This window comes from Ambystoma mexicanum, chromosome 7q (assembly GCF_040938575.1).
Source record: "Ambystoma mexicanum isolate Mex_15411 chromosome 7q, UKY_AmexF1_1, whole genome shotgun sequence".
NCBI classification, from domain to species: domain Eukaryota; kingdom Metazoa; phylum Chordata; class Amphibia; order Caudata; family Ambystomatidae; genus Ambystoma; species Ambystoma mexicanum.
The window spans coordinates 170,416,655-170,433,887 of NC_090941.1; the positions used below are offsets into that span (position 1 = coordinate 170,416,655).

Genomic DNA, 17,233 nt, shown 5'->3' on the forward strand with positions numbered 1-17,233 from the left:
CTTCTTAATGTCTTGGACCTTCCTTGGATCTGGTGACACCCCCCCCCCCTCCTTGAACACAAACCCGAAGAACTCAATGGAGGGGCGCAGGAATTCACACTTGTCCCTGTGAAGGGTGAGGCCCAGCGACTGCAGCCTCTCAAAGGTCTTTGCCAGCCTCCTCAGATGGTCCACCTCCGTCTTGGCAAATACCAGAATGTCATCGCTAATGTTGAGGACACCCTCCAGATCAGCGAGGGCGCCCTGTATGATGATTTGAAATACTTCCGCAGCCGATGACACCCCAAAGCTCAACCTCTTGTACCTGTACAGCCCCCGGTGGGTGGTGAACGTGGTTATGTACCGGGGTTCAGGGTGGAGGACAACCTGATGGTATCCTGCTCACAGATCTAGCTTGGAGAAGAATCGGGCTCCTTGCACCTCAGCGATAATGTCATCGATGGTCGGGGTGAGGTGCCGCTCTCTCTTGATGGCCTTGTTGGGCAGCCTCATGTCCACACAAATACGAACAGAGTCCGGTTGTTTCGGTTTCCTTGCCACAACAATAGGAGATACCCACGGCGTCGGGCCCTCGACTTTCTCAATAATATCCAGATTCACCAGGTTGTCTAGCTCTTTGTCAACCTGCTCCCTCAGATGAAACGGCACCCTCCGGTGCTTTAGGGCAATGGGTTGTACAGACTTGTCGATATGCAGCCTGACCGGGTCACCAGTCATCCCGATGCCGTTGAAGAGGGCAGTGTACTTGTCCAGCAGGTCATTGATGTCCTCCAAGTACACAGAGTACGCGAAAGTGACAATCCCCAGGGCCTCTGCAGCGGCACAACTCAGGAGCGTGTTGCTCACCGGGGTGACATAGAACCGAGCCTTGATCGTCGAGCCCTCATGCTCCACCTTCGCCACAAATGCACCATCCAGGGGTATGGGCTCCAGCCCTCCAAAGGCAAATATGCAGGCTCTCGGTGTGGCCAAGTCTGGTGGCGGGCACATGGTATCGTAGTGTCCCCTCACCATGACATTGACTGAGGCCCCCGTGTCCACCAGCACCGGAACCGGCGAGTGGTTCACCTCCACCACACACCTTGGCTGCCTCCTACTGTTCCCTTTCAGGATCCCCACGCTCGAAACAAAGAAAATGTTCTCTTCCTCGTCTTCCTCTGCCTCATCCAGCTGGGCCTCCTCCTCACCTTGGTCTACTTGGGCCACATTTGGTGGTCGGCTCTGGCGCGGAGTCCACGTCCGGGCCGGCCCCCTCGGTACCAGCACCGGCAGAGCCGCTCTGCACACTCTTGAGAAGTGGTCCGGCAGGCCGCACCGGCCACAAACCTTCCCCGCTGCCGGGCATTCTGTCGGGTGGGGGAGGTCATAGCCACATTTCTGGCACGACTCCCCTGATCTTCCTGCCCTGTCCCGGGGTCCTCCACCAGGTGGTCTTGTTCCTCTGCCACCCCGCCAGACCGCACACACCTCCTCCGACTTCATCGAGCGTGACCCCGCCTCCATCTTATTGGCGCGAGCCTCGGCCACCTCATGACACCGGCCTAGTTCCAATATGCGGGGTAGGGTGAGGCCTGGCTCTCTCAGGACCTGCCTCCTGAGTTTGCCAGAGGAGCATGCCTGAATCAGCATTGTGCGCATCATGTCCTCCGCGTCCCCCCCAAGCACATCCTTGGGAGAGGCGGCGCAGGCGGCCATAAAAGGTATCCAGAGTCTCATCGTCCTTTTGCTTGGCCGACAACATGACAAACCTTTCGTAGTCCACATTGGCAAGGGGCAGAAAGTGAGCAAGCAGGACTGCCTTGGCCGCATCATAAGACTGGTCCTCCGGGGTGAGCGATTCGAAGATCTCCTGGACCGCAGGCCCTGCCGAATACAACATTGTGGCCACCATGTTGTCATTGTCTGTCACCTGAGCAGCTCTGAAGTACATGTCCAGGCGAGCAACCCACCTCCTCCACCGAGGCCCCATGCTTGAAGGTGGGCCCGATGCATCGAATTCAGGGGTGGGCTGCAGGGCAGCTTGGGCAGCCTGGGCTCTAGCCTGAGCCATGACGGGAGGTACTTGAGGAGCACCTAGCTGTGCCCCGGGGAGAACCTGTTGAGGTTGTAGCGCTGGCTGCTGTCCTGGAAGCACTTGAGGCTGTAGGGCCTGCTGAGGCTGTGCCACCTGGTCACCACCCTCCTGATCATCAGTCACTCATGGGCCTGAGCGCACAGGCACCCCCACCTTGTGTCCTGGGGGCTGCAACTGAATTGCCCCTCAGCACCACACCAACAGACCTTCTCCCCCTCTCCAGGCACAATGGCAGTCCAAACTAGGGGATCTGTGACGATGCACCAGACGAGAAGAAGAGAAGCAGCCAACCTCGTGATGATGAAGGAGACAAAGAAGAAGCCACAGCGTCCTGATGATGAAGGGAACAAAGAAGAGCCGTGACTCCACCTTGTTGCAGGCCACAGTGGTGTGGATGTCCCAAAAATTAAGCTGAGATGGTGGAGTGGACTAATTCGGCCCAGCCATATTAGTCCTTCCCCTAGCTTTCACTCGATGTTGAATCCCAAAACTGGAGTAAAATACACAAATCAGGCATGGACATGCAGGTTATGCTGCCTGCAATCAGAATATCCAAAAATTGGACCTGGATTGCTTTCACCCTCCAAACCGGAGCCTGGTGAAACTCCACGGCCTCATAAACAAAATGGCCGCCAGCCGCGTGTACGGTTCGCAGCCACGGCGTGAAACGAAACATCCACGAACGTTCCGTGTCATGGAAAAAAAAATTCGGAATGCCTTTCACCGCCGGGCCCGGGCATCCGTCTGCACTCATCACCACTGTTGGGGGTGCGTCCTGGCCCCCGTGCGTGCCCGTGAGCCCCCCCACACCAGACAGACCACACACTACACACGTCCGTCTAGTCCGGGCTCCCCGGACGCTCTGTCGCGTCCGGGAACGCCCCGTTTATTTAACTTGCACGCGGCGACGTGCAACATCACGCCGCCGCGTGCGCGTCCCACACGGGGCGGCGCCACACAGGGTCGCAAGCAGTCACGTTTTGCATTACAAATGGTTTTGTTTAAAAACACGGTTTCAGATCTGTATATTGCACTCTTAAAAACGTTCAAAAGGCATGTTACAGACCTCGGTCAGTTGCTTTAGTCCTTTGCTGTTCAGTGAAGCTTTATTTTCTTGTGCTTTCTTTTGTGGGAAGAGGGAAGGGCCGAGCACATAACCGTCTTCTCTCCAAGCACTAGGTAATTGCAATGTTTGGTCCACACACTTTAGCACCTAGTGTTTCTCTCTCGTGCAAACAACTGCTTAGAAGGTTTTGAGTTCAACAAAAGCATTAAACAAAAGCTGCATGACGTGCGAACACATTTGAACTCTGGGTTACTAAATCTGATTTTATGATGTGTGCATAGCGAGTGTTTATTTCCCAACTTGATCATTTGTAGCTAATTTTACGAAATTCAGTTTGAGAGTATTGCAATCATTTCGTCAGTGTTCCGCCTGTATTGCTGTTTGACTGCAATTAGGTGACCTTGCATTCATTTTACGGTCTAGGGTTTGCACAAATGACTGAATTATAATTTTGGATCCCGGAGAAATGTCGTAGATGCAGTTTCAAATTTAGGATTGTTTGAAACTACAGATAGCTTTGAGAGATACCTGCTCGTTTCCTCGTTGATGTGGGTGTTAACTAAGGGTATTGCCATAAACTCCACTAAAAGGAGATCTAAAAGTCCAGAAGTGCTAGGTTCCTGGACCATTGGAAATGCTAACTTCTAAATAGTAATTCTGTTAATGTATGAGCACACACGAAACTTTGGGCAGCCAACCAGCTGCTGTGCAAATGACACTTTACAGATCAAACCCTTTGTATCATGCTGCTGGCTGCCGCGGCCATCAGGCTGTGCTGTTGGACTTGTCCCAACTCTTTTTTATCTGCCTCTTAGTTCCCTTCCACCACTTGCCCCAATCCCCTAACACCAACTTACCTACCCCAGGCTTTTTTCCCACTACTCCCTCATCCTTGCCAAGCGGCTGCAGGACACTGTACTCTTTTTGCAGCACTCCGCCAGAGCTGCCTCTGCCAACCACAAGCCATGAAGTGGAGCAATGGGCAGCTCTGCTTGGAAGCTGGGTGTTCCATTTTCATGGTGGCCGATGGTGTGCAGTTATAATGTCAACTGCAAAAAGTCGAATGACAAAAATGTTGAAAAAACATAGGCGAAATTTTTTTTCTCTGAATGTCATTTTTTATTTTACATGTTTTTTTTGCTTTCGTGCGTTTAAAAAAAAGGGTTTAAAAAGGGGGAGGGGGTTGGGGGGAACCCCCCCATTTCGAACAGAAAATAAAAAAAGGACATTCGGAAAAAAAAAAATTCGGACTTTTTTTTGGACATTTTGACTTTCGACATTTTGTAATTTGACATTATCACTATAAACCGTGACCCATTACTTCTTTTTTTGAGCCAACTGCTTGCTGGGTCCTTTATTGCTGGAGCGAGTGATTTTTTGACATAGGAACAGTGCCCCATAGTACTTATAAATGGAGTAATAAGAATGTTATTTCACTCTAAATGTATTTAATTTTATTTATTGAAGTGTACAAGTTTTGATAGAAACCTAATCACCTAAATAAAATAACAATATCTTGCTCCTTAGATCCTTACCAATGGTTATCTTCGGCCAAAGGCTGTTGCCACTAGTAATGGCCATCAGAAAGCTGTATTATTGCTTAATTTCCTAACATCTTCGTCCAGGCACTGTTAAAGATGAGATTCCCTGATTGCTCCACTGCTGCTGCGTTTTAGAAACTTGCTCTATGAGTGATGGATATTTTGAAAATGAGCAAACAATAGATAGGTCGTTGTTTAACTACGACTGCAGCCATAGATCATGTTTGCTGTGATGCAAAAAACAGCATTGATGGTGCCTTTGCTGAGGAAGGACCATTTTCAGAGGTTTGAAATTCAGAAACTGGAAATTTGCATTTGCCACAAAGTGTTGGCTATCCATAGTTGCACAAGAAAAATGTGTTCTGTCTGTCTGGATGGATGGTGGATGGTATAGGGAAGATGCTGTTTGTGGATGGCCAGATGTTCATAATCTACTCGCTAGGCCAAGCTCAGGGTGTCGGATACAAGATTGGCCAGCAAAACTTTGTGGTGTCTTTTAGCCTCAGATGTTTATTTTCAATACCACCACAAACCACTGCAAGGTTCTAAAACATTTATTTAGATATTATTTGTTACTTCTGTGAGAAGTGTATCGACTGAAAGCCAGAGTTACTGCAGATGAGCGACATTTTGTTACATGTTTGGTAGCAGCTACATTACTATTTTCCAGGGGCAATTGAATTGCTTAGGACTTTGCAAAGATAGCTGATTGTCAAGAAGTTTCCATCTTAAGTACTTAGTAAATTGGGTCAGGGGTTTGTTACCTAGGGAAGTTGGATTTCTCATTCTTTCATTTTTAAGTGTAGCTTAATTCCACAAATATTGAAAGAAATATCGTGTTTGCATGCTAATGAATTATTTCCCTTTTATCTTCCCAAGTATGTGTATAAAGCTGAGCCATACATTGCTTTGGAATGCAAAACCGTACATGAAGAACTGACCAAGGCCATGACCACCATTCTTAAACCCTCGGCTGACTTCCTGACGAGTAACAAGCTTTTAAAGGTATGTGCTTCTACTTTTGTCTCGTAAGATTTTCATCACAGGGAAACAAGCGCTTAGACCAAGGGCTTACACAGTTAACAATTACAAATTTGAACAATTACAAAACGTACATGGCATAATATGGTAATTATTCTGTCCCTCTCTCCTCGAGCTCCACCTTGTAAACTCGGTGGACCAAGCCTCTTATGAGCTAACAGATTTTATTCTGTGCATGCACATCAAAGACATATTTTTCTACGAAGAGAATTACAAAATGTAGTTTCTCAATTGATTTTGGTGCTAGTGTGATACAAGCAATGATTGCAAACACTTGACTGTACGGAAATAGTTTAAAATGTAGTGAAGCTGTGCTTGTCATTTAAAGGAGCAGCATCCCCAACCACATTCAAATGTATGATAAATAATTCACAATCCAAATGTCTTGAGTTAGACAGTCTTTGACCTTTTAAATTCAATCTACATCTCACACCTCTACACGGGTGAGGAAACTGGTATAGAGGTCTGAGATTTAGACTGAATTCAAAAGATTAAATTCTAACTCAAGAAATTTGGATTGTGAATTATTTCTCACAGAACTGATGGGCACAATCTTACCATAGACCACAATGTATATTTCTTTAATTTACAAAAACCCTTGGGCAGACACAAGAGTTGTGGTCAAGGTAGAAAGGCGACAAAATGGATGTGCTGGAATACTTTAGCCCAGAATGAGAAGGCCTTTATCTGCAAACTTTTTGTTTGATAAAAACACATGCAGATGTACTTTGTATAGAGTTCTGTTGTATTCCTGAAGAGGAATACATTGTAAGTTTATAAAGTGGCCAGCCAATGGTAGAGTCTTGAGGTTTTTTGTTGAGGGTTGTGTTTGGATCGATTGAGAGAACCAATCCTGATTTTACCGCTTGTTTTTGTACAAATGCTAGTATTTCTCCCCTTTTTAAAGTCGTTTCCATGAGCTGCACACACATGCTTGAACATTACCTTCTCATTGAGGAACTCCTCAGCTCTTGGCTGCTTTGGCAACAATTGTTTGCTGTGCCACAGCCTGCTTTGCACTACTTCTTTCACCAATCCATGCTCTTTCTGTGCAATACTGTTGTTTCTTAGACTATTTTTCATTGGCATAAATTGGCCTTCGAAACCTATACGTCCCTTCCTTGGTGTTTTTGATGATTTCTGGGAGCATGTTTTGATGTGGCAAGTGACTGAGATTTTTATTGCAGGGTGCCCAAAGTCGATAAAGGCTTGTAATGGTCAGTAATTTCCCAACACAATGGGGGTAGGGGAGGAGGGTTAGCAGCAGGTTCTAGACTCCACCTTTACATTACAGAAGTGTGTCAGCATTTGGGAGTTAAGATGCCTCAGGAAGATGTCACCTTAGTCAAAAATACCCTTCCTTTGACAAGGTAGGGTTTACGATATCCAGGGGATTATTACAAACTTGTGCAACATGTTTAAGTGGTGGCCTGCAAATTAGTAGAATTTCACAAAAAAAGTCCAATTCACAAACCACACTTAAAATTGGGTGACGGCTGTGGTTATATGTGTATCTGAAATTTGAGTATTGGTGTTACAATAGAAGGGGTAATTGGTACACTTAGAGGTGGTCTTATTTTGTTGCTGATTTCTAGGACTCTAGATTACTGATTGCTTTATGCCGAATAGCAGTGCTGTTGAGTATTTACTGTAGAGTGCATGAGTTTTCTGATTTCAGATCAAACGTGGTCAGGGATTCCTTAATCGGACTGCACACTTTCCCTTAAAGTCAATACTAATTGATTACAATTCTTAACTATTAATGTTTTACAAATTTAGGAAGTGCTCCATATACTAAAATCAGGTGTCTACTTGATGCCAGATCTGTGATCCCAATTGTGTTATAGTACCAAGTGAAACCCCTATTTAAACTGAAAACGGTAACAATCCCCATAGAGGAAGATTTCCAAGTCTAATTAAGACATTTTCAGAGACTGGCTAATCTAGAAATAATAGTCAGCGCACACAGTCAGCGATCCACCCTGCAGACAAATCTTCGAGAATAGAATAAAGCACATCATCACAAGTTGACTTTCCTTAATCTTTCACAATTTACCTCTAGTTGTATTCCTTGTCTTATTTCATCACCACTGACACCCTCTCCCTTTCTTTTATTTTACACAACATAACGTTAGAACTCGGATCTAGGTCAGGTCCTTTTGTATGAAATGCTTCCAATCTGCAACATGAGGGTGGCAACTTGCGCGGCCAATAGAAACAGGAACCTATGAATAAATGTGTAGGTGAATGTGATCTGGATGTTACAATGCTGTCCATGTTGTCACCATATACAAACACCTATCTCGTTTTTCTTCCTTAACAAAGCCCCTTCTTTCGCTGGCTATGTGCACAAAAGGTGAGCTTGATTTTTATTCTCGTTTTTTGTATAAGAGTGACCTGACAGGCCTTTCAAGTTTTTTCTAATTGAAAAAGGAACGTAAGCCCTTTGTAATACACGCTTGTGTGTTATGCACAAGGAGGATGATCTTCCTTGCTCAAATAGTCCCCCCCCCCCCCCCCAGTGACAGTTCATAGCCTGTACTGGGGATAAGCCATCAGATCACATCCAGAGTCTTAGCCCAAACATAGCGCCTTGCGTATAGGAGAGTTTGTTGCTGACAAGACTCTTTCACTTGGACATTGGGATTATCTTCTCTGATATTCTAGATGGCTTTGGTGATCTTTGGATGTCTGCCTCCCCTACAGTCTATTCTCTTTACATTACTGCGACTGTAGCGTCAATTCTAGGGTGTGGAACAGTTCACCATCCTCTGTATTTCATCTACATTTCCATGTAGAACCACCTGCATGGATTAGGCAGTGTACTGGGACCAGAAACAGGAACTCTTTTCCAGGGACTGCCTGCGCTCTTGACTGAAGCCATGGGTAAACTTCACATTTCATAAGGTTTGGTCTGTAGCTCTCCAAAGCCATGTTCCCATTTGCAAGATAACATTGATATGTTACTAGTAAGTGGCTGAAGAATTGGCAAATGTGAGATGGCAGTGGGATGGCATTTCCCATGTCATATCTGTGGCAGGAATTCTTGCCTCTGCCCCTTTCTGACGGTCATTCACAGAGTACTGAGTTCCTGTTTGACATTCCTGGCTGTGGGTATAAGGTATAGATGTCTCTTCACCAGTGCAATCTTGCAGAATAAAAATCATGGAACATCCTCAAAACCAGGTGGGAGATGGCACCCTGGAAAGAGGCAGGGCTTCTTTCATGTATGACTATGGCTATGCACCGTTTGACTGGAGTGTGTTTTTCCACAGAGGGGATAGTCTATGTCCATCAGGCCTGTTGAAAACACTGGGTTGGATTCTGGAATAAGGGACTTTTGCCACAGCCCCAATTGAATGCTGTACAAATGTCATTCTCTACCTGATGGGCAAAGGGCCCAGAATGCCCCAATGGGCCCAGAATCTGTGCAAATGTGGCCTCTGGTCGGTAGTGTGTGCAGTTCCATTGTACTGGACATCATAGTCAAATTAGGGTAATGCCTTGGACTGCTCTCAGCATTCCAACCAATGCACCAAGACAGCTAGAATAACTGCGTTTAGTTGTCATATCACAGCAGCACTTTCTCTCAAACACAAATGTGCTTGCCTCCCAAAACCCAATTCACCCAAGAAGCCCATTCACCTAATTTGTCATTCCCTGATCGTTATTGCACAATGTCTACAGTGAATCTGTGAGTGATTGTGAGGTTATCAAAGTGAAAATGGAAGCTGACTGTATGGTAACTGGTAATGGTGTGGCGAGGAGCCCTTTTTATGGGTTGATGTACCTTGTTATGCCTTATTAGGCTATATTTAGCCATTTTAACGTATTAATTCACTATGCCGGGTAAAACCCTGATCATGCAAATTGTAGTCAAATGGCCCATGACTCCCTTCTGACTGCTCATTGACCTTGTAGATATTCCAAATACAAAACCACTGAGCCACATATGCTATGGTTATAGAATGTGGCCAGAGACACTTTCTCCGGGCAACTGACATAGCCAAGTGCACCACACATCACAACACATGCACTGTTACTCTGGCAGGTACTAAAAAGGGACAGTCCTCAAAGTATGCCCATCTGTTATGCTATGCAGCATGCTATGTTATGTTAATGGCCATTTGCAAATGATACATACTTGCAACAATTGGCTGACTTTCTGCAATATCTTACTCGGTTTGTGACAATGCCAGTCACCTGGCTTTGTCGAATGGGGGTGGGAATCTCCTTTCCCAGGGGGTTGGAAGAGTAGGACGGAGGGCAGACCCATTCATGAGTCACAATTCCTGCCCCCTGCGCCAAAATGCTTGTTTGCAGACCCCTATCTCTAGCCTTGCCTCAAGTCTCAGAAACTAGCGAGGTCTCCCATGGAAGATCTGAATGGCTATCAGACGACAGCTACAGAGGTCGGACAGAGCGAGGAGAGCCCCACAGTGAATCCGGCAACAAAGACGACAGAGTCCAGAGGTGGCAATAGAGAGCGCCGCACAGGAAAACTAGCACCTTGGATTGCAGCGCTTTACAATGGGGAGAACCCCAGCTCTGAAACGCAGAAACCCTGGAGACTATGTGCGGCCATGTTACAAGTCAAGCTCACGCTGCATCCAAACGTCCCCCTAGACCACCACGGATTGAAAAGGGAGCAAGACTCACTCTCCCTAATAAAACTTACAGGACGGTTCCATGAAGCAGGACCCGTAACACAGACACGAATATTGGTCTTCCCAGGCCACCGAATGCAGAATGCGGCAAGGCGGTGTGGGGAAAGTGGGTGGGGCTTAGCCCCCTTTTGACAACGTTTCGCTGCACAGACACTGGCCCAGATTGGCCATGGAGAGTCATCCATTCTGACAGGAAAGAGCATTTAAGTGAAGGTCCAGAAGATGGAAGTGTTTAAGGTTAGGTCAGAGGGTGGAGTTTGCGGACAACCAAGAGACCAGCTGGAGGAAGGCTGCAGTGTCTACTTGTGAAGGAGATGCATGGAGTAGGTGAGTTATTGGCTTAGGGGTGGAAGTGGTTCTGTAGGGTGAGTGTCCGTGTTTGTGTGGCGAGTGAGTAGTGTGGATAGTGGAAGGAGTGAATGTGAACTGAGTGGTACAGAATGACATGGGGGTGTTTCAGTAGTTGGTGGGCAGGGAGTAGCAGTGGCAGGGGAAGAGTAATATTCTGGTTGAGGGGAGTGGTAGTCTGGAGGAGGGAGTAGTGGAGGAGAAGAGCAATAGTCATTTGGAGGGGGAGAAAAGGTAACATTCAAAGGGTGGAGGCAAGGTTAGGTGGAGTGAAACATCGAGGTGATGTCAGAAAGGAGGGAAGTGTGATTGGGAAGTGATCGGAGTAGAGAGGGAGAGTTGAGGGTCGATCTGCAGATATAGCCCTACTCCAACCAGAGTAAGTGTTCCCTTCAGAACACTAACTTTTGGAGAGAGTAGGAACTGTTAGGAAATCCCAGAGGGAGCTTTAGATAGCTGGGATTTAGGGAGTCATCCTAGGGGTCAACATTCGGTAGCACTAACCAGGAGTTACGCATGATTGCATTAGGTCACAAGATGAGAGAGGGACGCCCAAGGCCCCAAAAGAAAAGAATAAAAACCCTTGAACTGTCTCTATGACCCTGAGTGATTTCTGTGCCACAATAAGTGTCACTTATTGTATTGCGCATTAGCGCTACAGTTTACTAGCCCAAATTTGACCCCTCTCCCTGCCAAGAACTCCCTCCAACCGCACAGACACACATCACTATCATTTGAGGAGCTGAAGGTCCCTACAGGTACCCTAGCCCAATATCAGAAACCACCAGACAGGAACCTGTACAGACTTAGACATATGGCTTCATCAGATAAGGACTTCAAGGAGAAGGGCAGTAAGGTCTCTGATCCCCAGCGTGGCCCATCCCATCACCTACCTGAATATCTACAGCATGACAGGCCAGCACAACTAAGGAGTTTAGCCATCACAAAATAATATATTCCGTGCCACTAGCAGGCTTGGATCGGTCTATAGCACAGTAGGACAAATCCCAAAGTGCCCGCCCATGATTCTAGTATGGCCAGTTCTTTGGGGGCAGAATGGACCCGTTTTTGGGGGGCAGGATGGGCCTGTTTTCTGTCCAGAGTGGCTCAATTTCATAAATTACTTCAATAGTTTACTAAGAAAATATGCTTTCAAGTATATTGGCAACTTAGTTGGCCAAAAATACACCCTTTGTTGTACCTGTCTGTTCTGAAAAGAAATTAATTGTAATGTGTGATTGTGGGCCACTTTTTAATTGGTGCCTGTACAGATTTTATGTCCCAGTCCGACCCTGGCCACAAGGTTGTTTTAATGGGAGATGTACGCAATGCAAATGCCAAGTAGAATTGTGTACATTTCTACAATTAATAGCCCTATTAGACAGTCGAACATTGAGGGTCCAATAAAAATGCATTTTCCAATGCTCAAAGGATTTGAGGAATGTTCGAAAACATTTCAATTTTTTTTGCCCTACAGTGAAAATGACCTTTCATTCCAGAAGCAAAAGTCATTATTCTAACTTTGAGGGACCTGCCATTGATTTGCTTCTGGGATTACATTGCTGTTGTGGGAGCTTATCTGATGGCCTTTTACAAGACTGGGTCTTCTCTGGAGTGAAAGGATTTTGCAATTTTTTCAGTAGCCAATATGATGTAGACTTCAGAGGATTATTAAATGCGTTCCAAGCTATTTTGAAGTATTGGCAGCAACTGGAGAAAGAGGAATACAAAAAGAAAAACATCTTTGAGATAATACTCAACATCTGGGATTTTCAGGGAATTCACTCACAAAACAAACATTACATTGACTTCTGGAGGACACTCTTAGGTTTCGAATTTCCTAGAAACTGAGTCAGTTGAACATACAGAGATGGTCACAATGACAGAACCAACACCCTTTTCATTACCAGCACGAAAGCCTGCACAACAACCCTGCTAAGGAAACAGGTTTCAACCAGTGATATAGAAGGATTCCTTCAAAATAACATTAGCAGGGTCTGCAAGCCATCGTGTGGTTTTGTTTTGTGGGAGAGTCCTTTCAAACATGCATGATAATATACAGGTTTGCATTAGTGATAGTCTTTTCGGGTCTTTTGTTTCTGTAGCTATATGTGCTAAAACCAAGGAAGAAGGGAAAGGAAATCATCTTGTCACACTCAAAATTGAACGAGTCTGCATTCACATTTCTTGCCCTTTCTTCAGAATTCGAGTTCCTGTTTAGAAAAGAGTTGTGAGGAAATTAATATGCAGAATTGGCTGCTTTTTTTGATGCTGGTGAACGTTGCCTTCTGAAAGAGTACCGTACCCAAGTTCTTTAATCAAGTTTAAAAATATATATATTTTAGATAAAATATTTGATTAGGTTTTACTCATAAAAACATACAAGGAAAACAAACCAATGCAGGCAGTTCTCAGGTACAGGGGCATTTAGTAAAAGTTTGGTCTAACGAACGGATGCAGCGCCGTCCAGCTAGGGTTCAGGGCAAAAGGCTTGCACCTCTCATCCCCTGTGCAGAGGCAGGATTTCCCGGTTTGGTGGGATCTTACCATGTCCGACACCTGGCCCATAGATCTGGTGCCCCACTCAGAACGAGGAATGTGTTGGTACTCAACCTATTTTCCAGTGCTGAAGAAGGGTGGGGGCTTACGTCCCATTCTAGATTTGTGGCTCCTGGGACCTATACCTGTTCAAGTACAAGTTCAAGATGTTTACCTCGGCTTAGATCCTTCAAGCCCTTGACCTGCAGGACTGGCCAATCTGGCTAGATCTACAGGATACCTACTTCCATGTGCCCATCTAATGAAAGCACGTGAAGTACCTGAGTTTCACACTGGGGCATTACCACTACCAATTCAAGGGCCTGCCATTCAGTCCATCTTTAGCACCCAGTGTCTTCACCAAGCTGCTGGCAGTGGTTGCGTCTCACCTCTGCATAAAAAGCATTCAGGTCTTTCCCTATAAGGATGACTGGCTTGTCTGAGCTCGCTCCCTGGACCATGCATTAGCACACTTGGCTCAACAGGCACCTGTTGCACAGCTTGGGCTTTTCCCTGAACTCCAGTAAGTCTCTGGTTTCGCTGTCCCAGTCCCTCCTTTTTATTGGAGCAATCTCGGACTATCACCTGAGCCCTCCCGCATGAGGATCGAGTGGCGAACGTCTTGAAGATGGTCCATACCGTCCAATCACAGGGGAAGGTTCGTGACTCAGCCTTCCTGTGCCTGCTGGGTATTATGGCCTCTTGCATTCTTGAAGTGCCGGATGCAAGGCTGTGCTTGAGGTTGTTAAAGTGGCTTCTCAGTTGTCAGTAGTCTGTTTATGGGACAGAACTACAGATCTTCTTTACGTCTCAGCAAAAGTATACAGAGTCCTGCAATGGTGGTCCGAGGGAGACAAATTAATGAAAGGGGCATTGTTTCAACTGGCCCCACCTGACGCTAGTCACTGAAAGGCCTGGTCGATCACCTAGAAGAACCAACGGTGAGTGAGCTATGGTCTCAGTCAGAATGACGGGAACACATCAGTTTGCTAGATCTGAGAGTGACCAGGCTGGCCCTGGTTGCCTTCCTTCCTTTGGTACAGGACAAGACTGGGATGGATCTGACGAACAACACCGTAGCTATGCCACTAACTCAACAAATGGGGTGGTGTGGGATCCTTGCCTCTGTGCAGACAAGCAATGAGATTGTGGTTATGGGCACTAGAGAACAACATTTCTCTGACGGAGACTCATCTTTCGCCCTACTCGGAAACCTTCTCAACCTTGGCTTACCTCCCATCTTCGCTCTATGCGACGCCTTCTCAGGCATTTAGAGAGACTCTGGCTCAAAACTCCCTCGCTTTCTAATCAAACCTCTTCTCTTACCACGCACTTTACAACTCTTGTCTTGCAACCACCAATCCTCTTACTACTCTAACCTTCTCCAGTCTCAAGCCTCTCATCCTTGTCGAATTTTTCAAACTCTTACCCGTCTTCTCTCTCCTCCTACTCCCGATCCCTCATCCAACTCCACGCTTTCTCCCTCTGACTTTGCTAACTTCTTTTCCTCCAAAATCATCTCACTCCGCCAAAAAATTAACTCACCCTCTAGCTCCCTCTCTTCTCCTCCCTCCTCTCCTCCCTCTTCCACTATGTCTGTCTTCTCATCTGTTTCTGCTTCGGATGTCTCCTCCCTTCTTACCAAAGCCCACCCCACATCCGCCCCCTCTGACCCTCTCCCCTCTGTTCTCATCCCCAAAATCTACCCTCTTCTTATCCCGTACCTTACCACTTTCTTCAACTCCTGCCTCTCTTCATCTACCTTTCCCTCAGCCTTCAAACATGCAACAATCATTCCTATCCTAAAGAAACCCTCTGCTGATCGACTCCTCACCTTGAACTACAGACCTATCTCCCTTCTACCTTTCCTTTCTAAACTCCTTGAGCGTCTCGTGTACTCTCCACTCTCTTCTTTAGTCTCTTCCTCCACTCTCCTTCCTCCTTTCCAATCTGGCTTCCGACCCAAACACTCTACTGAAACTGCTCTCACCTCTATTCTCAATTCTCTCCTTGTCATGCCAAGCAATCTTCCATCCTTATTCTCCTTGATCTCTCTGCAGCTTTTGACACGGTCGATCACCCACTCCTGTTACCCACTCTCTCCTCCTTCGGATTCAAAGGCCCTGTTCTGAAATGGCTATCTTCCTACCTCTCGTCTCGTTCCTTTAACGTCTCATGGGGGGGGGCAGACCTCTTCTTCCTTCCCTCGCTTATACGGTGTTCCTCAAGGCTCTGTACTTGTTCCTTTCCTCTTCTCTCTTTACATCTCCCTCATTGCCCCTGTTATCTCCTCCTTTGATATCTCCCATCACTTCTATGCTGATGATACTCGACTCTTTCTCCTCCTTCACACCTGACCTTCATCTTAAACTCTCCTCCTGTCTCACAGCCATCAAGAACTGGATGTCCTCCCGCTTCCTCTCTTAATACTGATAAAACCTAAGTCCTTTTCTTCCCTTCTAACACACTTCCTCCTCCCTCTCCTCCCCCTTTCATCCACTTTCCTCCCTCCAACCTCCCTATCTCCTCCCATGCTCGCAATCTAGGCGTTCTATTTGACTCCTCTCTCACCTTTTCACAACACATTTCACTTACCTCTCGCTCCTGCCGATACCACCTCTACAACATTGGCAAAATCCGTCCCTCCCTCACATTCCATGCGACCAAACTCCTTATCTCCTCTCATCTTTTCCCGACTATTCTACTGCTCCCCCTTAATCTTTGGACTTCCTGCATCACAGCTTGCCCCCCTTAAATCCATTTACCACTCCGCTGTTCGTACTCTTTGTCTCCTTACCTCCCGTGACTCCATCTCCTCCTCGCTCTCTCACCTTCGCTGGCTACCTTTCCACTTACAGTTAAAATTCTGCTTTCTCTGCCTTGTTTTCAAATCTCTACATGGTCTTGCTCCTCCTTATGTCCTCCCTTCTCACCTTTTACTCCCTCTCTCGCTCACTTCGTTCTGCTGACCATTTCCTCCTCACTGTACCTCCTTCCCCCTGTGCTTCCTCCCGTTCCGCTCCTTCCAACTCCTTGCTCCTCTTCACTGGAACTCACTCCCCCTCTCCGCTCTTCCACGACCCTCCCCTCATTTCGCACTTCCCTTAAATCCCTTCTCCTCCATTCTCCACCTTGAAGGCCTCCCCTGTCCTCTCTTCCTCTCCCCTTCTTTCCCTCTTCTAACTCTTCTCTCCCCACTCCCATTTCACTCTCTCTCCCTTCTATTTTTCACTCGTCCTATCCTTCTCTGGACCCCCCTCACCTATCCTACTCCCGCTCCACTTCCCCTCCCCCTCAGTTAATTGCTCTTTGCACTGTTTTGTTGTCGAATGATTCATAATGTAATTTTTCTCCCAATGTTTGTTGTTGTTCACTGTATGAGTTGTTCCATTGTACAGTGCCTTGGTGTAAGGCGCTCTATAAATAATTAAATCAATCAAATCAATCAATCTTGCTGGCAAGCAGAACGTCATTGCGAGTGCCTTCAGCAGACCGACTTCAACCTCCCATGTGTGGGAGCTCTGTCAGGAAGTTCTGGAGGAGTTATTCTCCTAGTGGGGTATGAGAGGGACACCTCCTCAAGCAGACCTCCTCACTTTCAACATGAACAGGAAGTGCAGGTGGTTCTGCTCCAGGGAATTTCTGAGACGCACTGCTTTGGGGACACAGTGACAGTAGAGTGGGATTTGGACTTTCCAATGGATTGCTTCCTCCCATGGATTTCTCATCTTTAATATCCCTATTCAAGTGTAACTGTTCTCTGGAAACTTTGCCACTGCCAGTGGGTGCAATGCGGCTCTGCGTCCGCTCCGCCAGACACCTATAGGCGTCCAACACCCAGATATGATGTTGGGGCCGTTATATGTAGCAGCACCACGCCCCGTGATCTCAGTTCCTTTTTTCTGCGCACTCTGTTCGCTAATTGGGAACACGCTTGTTGAACATACTTTTTTTTTCT

At 46.6% G+C, this 17,233-nt stretch overlaps 1 protein-coding gene across 9 annotated transcripts in view; it reads left to right on the top strand.

The window, feature by feature from the left end:
* DOCK9 (dedicator of cytokinesis 9) overlaps positions 1-17,233 on the top strand; it is a 2,709,375-nt gene that overhangs the window by 1,641,660 nt on the left and 1,050,482 nt on the right. For all 9 annotated transcript variants that reach the window (XM_069639825.1, XM_069639823.1, XM_069639827.1 and 6 more), the window contains exon 26: positions 5,561-5,686. In XM_069639825.1, the coding sequence (XP_069495926.1) occupies positions 5,561-5,686 (126 nt within the window). The remainder of the gene's footprint in view (positions 1-5,560; positions 5,687-17,233) is intronic.